General features: G+C 33.8%; 1 protein-coding gene across 1 annotated transcript in view; it reads left to right on the forward strand.

The window, feature by feature from the left end:
• Window positions 1–8,148, forward strand: part of LOC145277507 (dolichol-phosphate mannosyltransferase subunit 3-like) — a 29,012-nt gene extending 20,864 nt beyond the window's left edge. Inside the window, exons 4-5 of the mRNA XM_080128919.1 lie at window positions 2,408–2,485; window positions 6,921–8,148. Of these exons, the coding sequence (XP_079985045.1) occupies window positions 2,408–2,485; window positions 6,921–6,974 (132 nt within the window). The 3' untranslated portion in view covers window positions 6,975–8,148. The remainder of the gene's footprint in view (window positions 1–2,407; window positions 2,486–6,920) is intronic.
• Window positions 8,149–10,691: the final 2,543 nt, after the last annotated feature.

Raw genomic sequence — 10,691 nt, forward strand, 5'->3', positions numbered from 1 at the left:
ATGTATGAACAGTTTCAAGGCAGTATTCACTTATATTAGACTAGTAAGGTGGGAGTTGGGGCTTTGCCCGGGCATAAAATACACGAATATAATATTTTAATTTGTCTAGATTTCATATATATTATTATAGTCGTGATTTCAGAAGTAAAAAAAATAGTATTTGGGTGCCATCGGCTAGAATCGAAAACACTGTAGCATGCTATGTGATATACAAATATCTGTATGTGATGTTACCAAGCTAATCAAAAACCTTGATTCCAGTAAAGCAACCGGCCCTGACGGTATTTCAATTATAGTACTAAAAAAAATTCAACCAGAACTAGCGCCCATACTTACAAAACTGTTTAAAAGTTGTCTTAAGGAGAATTGCTTCCCATCACCCTGGAAAATCTCATCAGTATGCCCTGTATTTAAGAATTCAGGTAATCGCTCATCCGCCTCTCAGTACAGGCCAATAAGTCTCTTGTGCGTCATGATTAAGTTGCTGGAATCTGTGTTAAATACAGAAGTAATCAACCATCTCAGCAAAAATAACCTTATTAGTGACACACAATATGGTTTCCGTTCTGCTAGATCTACAGCAGATGTGCTTACAGTTATATCTCATAGAATTAGCGAATCTCTCAACGGAGGCAACCTTTCTAGGACAATTGCTCTTGACATATCTAAGGCCTTTGATAGGGTATGGCATAAAGATTTACTTCACAAGATCTCTAGCTATGGTATAGCTGGAAATGTCTTCTCAATTATTAAATCATTTCTTTCTGATAGATTCATAAGAGTAGTAGTTGATGGGCAAAAATCAGAAGCTCACAGTATTAATGCTGGAGTCCCTCAGGGGTCCATCCTGGGCCCAACTCTTTTCCTGATCTACATTAATGATCTTCCAAATCACATCCGTACATCATTCATAGACATTTATACTGATGACACTACCATCTATGGTAGCACATCTAAGACCAAGTTCTCTCTGATTCTCTCTCCTCTGATCTTGAGCATGTGGTATATGGGGAAAGGTGTGGCTGGTTACTTTTAATGCATCTAAAACCAAGCTTCTATCCTTACATCATAAACGTTCTGATCGCCATCTGGCATCAATTGAAATGAATGGCTCTCATCTTGAGGCGGCCTCAAGTTTTGACAAGCTTCTGGGCTTGACCTTTACTACTGATCTTAAATGGAACACATCAAATCTGTTGCCAAGGCTGCTGGAAAAATGGTGGGGTCCTTCTATCGATCCAGTAAATATCTCACTGATGATGCAATTCTCTATCTATATAAGAGCCAGGTACGTCCAAGGATGGAATACTGTTGCCACATCTGGGCAGGAGCTGCTAGAAAGGACTTGTCCTGCCTTGATAGAGTTCAAAATAGACTTCTTAGTCTTGTAGGAGATGTCCTTTTCTCTTCCCTGCAACCTCTATCTCGTAGAAGAGATGTTGCGAGTTTGTCTCTGCTGTATCGTTATTTTCATGGAAAGTGTTCGACTGAGCTTCAATCTGTAGTCCCCCCCTCGCCAAACTTTTACAAGAAACACTCGTCTAGCTGAAACTACTATCAATAATTCCCCCCACTGTTTATCTGTGGCTAAACCTAAACGTAGATTCCATGAACAAAGCTTCTTTCTTAGAAGTGCGCGCCTGTGGAATTGTCTTCCGTTTTCCTGCTTTCCAGTTGACTACAATATGATTGTCTTCAAGTTTAACGTAAGCAAGTTGTTGATGAGCCGTTCGACTTGTTAACAAATTTACTGAATTTCCACTACTAACCATTACTATATTGTCCAATTGCCTACTGTACACTCTTTAACCTTTATCCTCAAGTGGCCTCTTATAAGTGGTGATGCCTATGTAAAAAAAAAAAACATTCAAAACTGGTGACGTTACCACTGTACCAACATGACATGCGTATGAATTGATTGAAAATAAACTAAGATGAATGTACAAAATGTATAATGATTTCTTTTCAATTTTGACCCATTTTTTTGACCTCTTAAAAATATTTTAACTGGCTAAAAACCCATAAAAGAACAGTCCGTAAAAAAATCCAATCATTTGAGACCCCTGCGCTGTTCTGCGACTTTTAGTTTCAGAGGGTATGGTATGAAAATATGGAGACAGACAGACAGACATATAGCCTTTTATATATAAGATTTTTTACACACATCTTGCCTCTCTCGTTTCCCATTTCCGACTACTAAAAACTGTTCTATCCTCTGAACACATGATGTCACATCATTCAACACCTGCATTTTTTGTGCATTTTTTCTAGAATTAACCTTTGAACCCACCCACCTGTTCAATCATGCTAGCTGCAGGTGGGTTTATTTCTGTTTGGTGTCAGGTTATCCTGACCTGTACTTATTTTAACCCTTTCAAAATATAACATTTGTTTTTTTCTCTTTCAGTCTGTTTCTTTAGCAATCATTGGTTATAGAGTTGCAACATTTAATGACTGTAAAGATGCAGCGACAGAACTCAAAAAGGTTTGTTTTCTTTTTATATTTCATCTTTTTAGTAGATGTTAAATGATGAATACGATAGGTTCTGATTGGTTAGCAAAATTGTTGGATAGACGTAGATTTGTGATGATTTTGGTGTTGGAAGGCAATGTAAGCATCATGTTCCTTGTAATTCTCCAATTGGCTGACCACAGGAGTATGACACTACTCACTTAAGCCTCGACAGTTCATACCAAGCCAACTTCCAAGCACTTTGCGAGATGAAGATGGCAACTTCATACCAGATAGAACTACTTTTTTTTCTTTTTTTAATTTTTTTTAATTACATTTTCACCCCAAACAAGGCATTTGGTGTAGGGGGCTACTATCAGGGGCAACAACTACCGGGGTACTATGTAGGGATTTGGGCAGCAAGACGTCGGTTCACACTTGAACTTCTGCACGTCAGTACTGTTGGGGAAGCAGGGACCTGGAATGGAATTCCAAAGTCTAGCGGTTCTGGGGAAGAAACTACTGGAGTAGAAAGATCTTTTACATCTAGGGATCTCTACAGTGTGGAGGTGGGATTTAGCAGCCTGTCGGGTTTGTCGAGGGTGCTCACAAGTGATTGCAGTTCTTCAGAGCATTCACCACTAAAATACTTGTAGAACAGGCAAAGGGATGCAACATTTCGTCGATGGGACAGAGGCTGAAGCTTAGATGCCAGTTCAGGGCCTATCAGGTTTGCGACTCTCTTTTCAACCTTGTCAAACAATCATTGATGGAGAAATAGAACATTATTCATCGGATTTATTGTCGTGACGTAGAATGTTTATTCTTGTTATATCTTTTTTTAATGTATTTTTTATGCACGAAGGTTGTCATAAACAATAGTATTTGAACTGTCTTGACACATGATTTTTTTTTTTTTTTTTTTTTTTGTGCAGTGCATGACTTGTTGGTTGGTTGACTGGTCTATCAAGAGTAGTTTCACAGTGCACACAATACAATATCGATAACTAATGAAAATAACGGACAAGAATGACAACAAAATGAAACTTAAAAAATAACCAATAAGGTTTCTAATTCATAATCGTTTCCTATTCTAAAAGTTAAATTGCCAGGTAAATCCACGAATGCTTGTTAACATGACTTGGATCTTGGGTTTACTTTTGGCAGTCGCTTAACTCTATTGCTTAACTTGTAGTATTTTCTCTATTAATCCTCACATTCCAAGTGCAATGTTGCTAATAAAAAGGGAAAAATTGCTGTTTTCTGAATAATAATCTATTCCATGTAACATTTATCATTGGCAAGTTTTTGACCATTTTTTTATTTTAGCTTCTTACATCAAGTGGCTTCATGCCTTGTCTGAAGTCATTTCCATTTAAAAAAAAAAAACCTTTGCATTAATGTAAATTTCCAAATTATATGAGTTTCTCTCAAAAATAATATATTTCTACTGCCCGTATTACATTTGGCCTGATTATTTCTGAGTATGGACATGAGCAAATGGGTTGAGGATGCTGATGATCATCGGATTGTTATGAAGCCCATTAATCTTGTTCCAACTCCAGTTTTTTTTTTTTTTTACAAAGGAGTCGCAGCTTATCAAGGCTCAGAGGCCACTCGAGGATAAGGGTAATAAATGTACAGTGTCAATGGGACAGTGACATAGTAATTGTTAGTTGCGGAAATTTGGTAAATTGGATTACTTAAGGGGAACGACTCATCAAGAACTTGTTTGCGTTAGACTTGAAGACGATCATATTATAGTCAGCCGGAAAGCAGACAAATGGAAGAGAGTTCCACAGGTGTGTAGTTCTAAGAAAAAAGCTTTGTTCATGAAATCTACGTTTAGGTTTAGGCAAGGATAAAGAGTGGAGGAAATTTTTGATAGTGTTTTCAGCTAGATGAGTGTTTCTTGTGAAAGTTTGGCGAGGGGGAAACCATAGATTGGAGAAAGCTAGTAAAATGCAGCACTACTCCAAACACAATATGTGGAAATTTGAAATGTAAGTGTCAAAATATTGCTGAAACGACTTGCCTAATCTTGACGTCCTTGTCCAATTGACCACCATCTTTGTTTTACATGCAGCTGGCTGTGAACAAGGATTCTCTGCTTAGAACTTCATTCTCATCAGGAGCAGGGAAGTGACATTGGCTTAATAGTTAACGACACGGACTGACAACCTGGGCATATCAAGTTCAAATCTAGATCGTTCCATCGAATCACTTTCACTTAGGGACATTGTCAACCTTTACAATGTATAGTAAGAATTCTAAGAAACCAAATCCTGAATGATACGCAACAACATCCAAAACCGGTTCTAAGATTAACCAGGGTCCGTTTTGAAGAGATACTGGCCAAGCAAAAAGGCTTCAGAGAAAGTTATACATTATGAATTGCAAGTCATCATTGTCACATTCTGTTCACAGTCATCGGTTTCAAATCCACACCACAGTTGCATCATTTGATCGTTGTCAGTATACTTTTCATTGTTTTCAATAAATTGTTGTGCTATATATTTCATAAGGATTCATTTTCTCATCAATTAAAATCAAAATTGCTTTGAATCCAGAATAAAAATGTCTTCGATGCAGTTTATAGACTGTCATAGTGATGTGATACTAGAGGTGTGTCTTCCCTCTGCCTCCCAAGTTTTGGGAAGTGGGAGAAAAACAGGAAAAAAATAACAAGAGGAAATGGATTTATTGGCAGAACAATGGAAAGTTGTTCACCACGGTAGACAAAGGAGTTGTAATCAAGGTGTGGCAGATAACATGAACAAAACGGGTGGACATATTTTTAGAGTTGGTTTGCAGGCACTTTGCGGAATGGTTATGAGTTTTATGATAGGAGTGATTTGTAATGATCAATATCAGTTGAGGTCAGTGTCTAGTTTGGGGTAGTTGCCAGTGGACAGAGTTGAAGCAGATCATGTCTTGGATTAGATCGAGAGAGCTTTAGAAGATTGAGTTGACATTAACTGATGAATACAGCCTCGACAGAACATAGATGTGGACTTTTAGCATGTTTAGGGTCGATGTTAACACACGGAGTGCAACTAAAATTTACCGAAAATGCCAAAGTCTTTGTTTTCTTTGGTATTTTATATTTTTCTGGATAACCTCCAATGTGAGAAATGACAACACTGGCAGAAGATGAAGGAGAAGACCACGGCATACAATGTTGAGGTTGACGACGTTTTTTGCAGGGTCTCACTATGATGAAAAAATTTTGTTCATTTGTTAATTTTTAATTTATTTTTATGCTACAATCTTCATTTTGTTTTTCATTTGTGCAATGTTTTGTTCACATGCAGTATTGTCACCATTTTTTTAAACAAATTTGGTGCTTATTTAGAATTACTTATTTAAAAAAAAATACAGAAAAATCTGTATGATGTATATACTTATCACACAACAAAGGTGTCATATTCCAAAAATCACATAAATTAATCAAGTAGTTTTCTTGTTTGTTTTTTGGGTTTTTTTAACTAAGAAAATAAAAATTTATGATTTTTAGCAATTCTAATAGTAAATGTATTCATTATACGGCTGAATCTGATTTCCATACTTTGAATTGTCTCCCTCTTACGCTGGATCAAAAATGGAGTTATACAGAAAAATCTTTTTTTCTGTTTTTCTTTTTTTTAATAAATGTAATTATAAATAAGCAGCAATTTTTTTTTAGATTGATAATTTCACTGTTATGATGTAATAGAAGCATATTTTCTTTTATTCAAATCTAGAGTCGTAGTACCTGTCATGATCTCGGGTTAAATAGTCTGTCATTTACAGTCTATTCATTTACATAGTTACTTTCAAGTGCAAAATTTATATTTCCTGTTTCAGTAATAAACTTAATAATTTTAATCAGTTTCTGTATTTTAATATCATGGGTCGATGATGAATATAAAAATGTGATTTAGGTAACCTTGCAAGCCAACAACTACAGCTGCAACGAACTATAATTCAATAACTTGAGTTTTATTTCTTCCGCCCGTCACACCAATAATTTCCTGGGTAAGGTTAACACTTTTGTCCAAACTTCCAACTTCTGTACACGTAACGCACCTTCTCCCAACGTACTTCTGCTAATTCAACTTATTTCTTCGAAATCCAGCTTCAAAATGAATGACCCTCTAAAAAATCAACCCTCTTTTATCTCCAACCAGGAGCATCTCATTTGCATATCGGGTGGTCACATTGCAGGCATATAAAGAGATAAGGCAGCCATTTTTGTTTCTTTCTTCTTCATTCATTTCATTCCATGACCAACCTGTTGAATTATGCACACGTGCTAATTAGGTAAGTCGCACGTTTCTCTACACTCCTCCCTGATCTCATGATCACATACAGGGCAGGGGGGCAGTCCTCTACTGTTTGTAAATACTGGCAGATTTATTTAAGATTTTTCAGTTTCAAACATTATTAAAATTACTTCTGATGTTTTTGTTTTTTTTCTTTTTTGTAGCAATTGGAAGAAGCACGGAAAGACTTAAAAAAACGAGGCTTTAGGTTTGACTGATTTCATCAAGATGTTTTTCAAAAAAAGAAAAATGAGCAGAAGAAATAATAAAATGACAACTTCACTGGCAAGACGCAATCACCAATCATCTTTTCAATGTTTGCCTACTAAAAACTATATTTTGCTCGAAAAGTATTGAGATACATTAAAAGTAATTTATTCTTGTTGTATATATGTGTGCGTATGTGTAGCCATAAGAGGGACATGCATCATTCAAGCTAAACAATGTGTGGGTGTTAATTAGTTGCCTTATTTGAGAGTTTGGAGCGCTCAATATTGGGACAGAGCATACATAAATGTTATCAAAATTCAATTACTATGTTCACTAGCAGTTTTATATTCAAAGGTTGAGACAAGTTTTGATAATTATTTTGTAATGGTGCATTGCTTTGACTCTGATATTGGACACTGAACTAATCAATAGAATACACACACATGCACACATATATAATCCTAAGGTTGGTTGACAATGTGATTCTGTGTAAAACGGCTTTTGGAATGCAGAAAATGGCAGATAAACAGGATAATAGTCAATATCTTAAACTTTAGATCGTATACCAGTTGAGATACGGATAAGTTTGAATAAAAGAAATAAAAATGAATTGGTTAGCATATGGAAAAAAATTGGTAAGCATGAAAGAAAGTCAAGTCTTGACACAAAAACATATTTAAAACATTTGTGTCGAGATTTTTGACTTGTTTTCATACCTATCAAATCTTTTCATATATAAATACGATGACAGCTCTAGATTACAGAAAGTGAAGAGGGGTGGGTCTGCAATTACAAAATTGTCATTTATAACATTTTCTTAAGAATTGTTTACCAAAGCTTATATTTAGTTTCATCAGATTATACCTACTTATGAATTTGTTTAGTTTCAAATTACATTTTGTTTTTGTTTTAATCCAACAATTTGATAAACACATTTGTCATTTTTGTTTGAGTGCGGTTGTAACCTCTTTACTAGAGTTGCCAGTGTGTGTGTGTGTGTGTGTGTGTGTGTGTGTGTGTGTGTGTGTGTATATACGTACATAATTAATTTGGTCTAATCTTACAAACCGTTTCTATGTTCATACATTTTGGCAAAAATTTAACTTTTTGTAACTGGCTTAGAATGTATATTAATGACAAATAAAGTATTTTTCAATTTAATAATTGAAGGTTTTTATTGAATTTGTTTTGGATTTTATTTTGCTTGACTAATTTGATTCGGTAATTAATACCTTTTTTTTTTAATTTTAGCAATTGTATGATCACAATCATTTAATGCATCATAATTATTTGTTTCTAAGTTTTTGAATTTTATAAAATTGATTAACCCCACAAAAAAAGAGATTACTATCGAATCTCATTAAATAATATTATTGCTGCACATTTTGAGATATGTTCATTCCAAATGGAATCGACATAAAGAAATGGATTAACAAAAACGGTTTGTAAAATTGTAATGGACCACATTATTGTTATTGTGCCATTTAAATTAAACTGAGTAATATATTTACTAGAAAAGAAACGCTTCAAACCGTGTGTGTATTATTTACTTTTAATATTATACTGCTTCACTAGGAACAAACTCATTTATGTTCATTTAAAAAAAAGAGGTTGTATAGTAAATAAACTAACTCCCCCCCCCACACACACACATTTTATTTATTTATTTTTTTATGAGCATAATTGAGTGTCTGTTCTCAGTGAAGCAGTATAATATTAAAAATGTATTTATAGCTCTAGTATTGCACTATCAAGCTATAAGCTATCTAAATAAACTTTGTATTACATATATTTGAATACAAAATTTAAAAATTACACTTCAATATATATATATATATATATTATAAGAGAGAGAGAATAAACTGTTTTCAAAGTGCGCTTCTAGATCTAAATAAAATGAATTTTATTTTTATTTTTTTTTTTTTAGAAAAAAATATTTTTTTAAATTCTGGTTTTTATTTGCATCTAAGAGCGTGTTTTTAAAACAGTTTGTCTGTTTATTCTATATTTTTCATTTTTTTTCAAGATGCTTCTACTGGCCAACAAATTTTCAACTAATATATTTATATACAATCACACACGATGATTGCAAACTAAAGATCAAGCTTAATACTATTTGATTAATAAGTATAAAAAAAAATGCGTTTTTGAAGCTGTGTTAAGTTAGAAAAGGTTTGGCACATCACCAATCTTAGTTTGTAAGCAACTGAGACTCAGATCCAAAAAGAAAAACCTGTCTACATCATTGGAAGGAACTGGCCGTTACGTGTGTTTTATCAGTTTTCCAATTCCTGCTATGATCATGAACGTTCAAGACATTTCTGTCATTTTATTGAGCTTTCAGATATCAACTTCAACATTTTTATGTCACAGCATGGACATACTCACACATATACATATATACTAGACCTTTCAGGTTTAGACTGTTTAGTTTGAGTGATTGTGTGTGTGTATATATATATATATATATACACACACACAATCACTGTCTACATAGACGACCCATGATCCAAAGAGTCATGTGTCGACTATGTTCTTTATTTGAATGGATGTTGTCATTTTTTTGTTATGATGTCATAAGAGATTTCTTCTTAATCTCTTCCGCCCCTGTTTAATGTATGATGTCAAAAAACTATGATGTCATCCATTTACAATGTCATTAATGATTTTCCCGATATGGTCCATCTTTATTTAAATAGATGGCATAATTAAGTGTGTATCGGGACAAACAAGATTCAGCTTTAATTGTATCTGTGTGTGTATGTGTATGTATGCATGTGTGTGTATATAATATAATATATAATTTAATAACAAAAACTGTATTTGTTGCTATACTTATAAAGGTACAGTGCTCAATATCAGTGAGAGAAAAATATAGATCTAAGTTTGGAGACATAGGGTCACCAGAGTAAGGTGGCTGGCAGTTTCTCACCTTGATTTTTCTGACGATGTGATTGCTCTCACAAAAGTCGTCATATAAATTGTCATATGGTAAAGCAAATCTGAATGTATATTTAGGCCACATTTTTTCATGCAAGCATACTTAATTGAATAAAAAAGACATTTTTTTCTTTTTTGCTGGTTCATCTTTTTTATTTTACATCTTTCAAGTTTAGTTTCGCTATTGAAAGGTCAAGATAATTCATATTGAAAATTGATAAAGTTGGATTCTGATTGAAATGACATAAAGCTTTATTGCTCATCAAATATATTTCAATATTTTGGTCCACTCACATCGACATGTGAATGGGGAATGGTTTAATCAATCCATCCTAATGAGATCTATGATAGAAATATTATTGCATTTTTGTTGACATTTACCATATTTTATTATAAAACTCTTAATATATTGAACACTATTTCAATAAATACTATAAAATCTCCCCCAAATATATTAGTTTGAATGTGTGTGTGTTGCTATATTTATAAAGAGTGAATGCTCAATATCTTAGTTATAAACTGTGGACGATCCGGGCATCCTTGCTTGCTTGTTTGCTTGCTTGAATCTTCAATGATCATGCGATTCCATCTTTTAAAAAAGAGATGACAGGTGAATTTATATATATATATATATATATATATATATATATATATAATGCATATGGGTGTGGCTCAGAGATTAAGGAATGAGGGAAGAGAGTTGTATGGGATTCTAGCTGATGGAACGCAGTCATATATATATATATATTAAATTTATTTATACAAACATTGATGGCTACATATGT

This window comes from Euprymna scolopes, chromosome 6 (genome assembly GCF_053919585.1).
Source record: "Euprymna scolopes isolate OS-2025 chromosome 6, ASM5391958v1, whole genome shotgun sequence".
Classification (NCBI taxonomy): Eukaryota; Metazoa; Mollusca; class Cephalopoda; order Sepiida; family Sepiolidae; genus Euprymna; species Euprymna scolopes.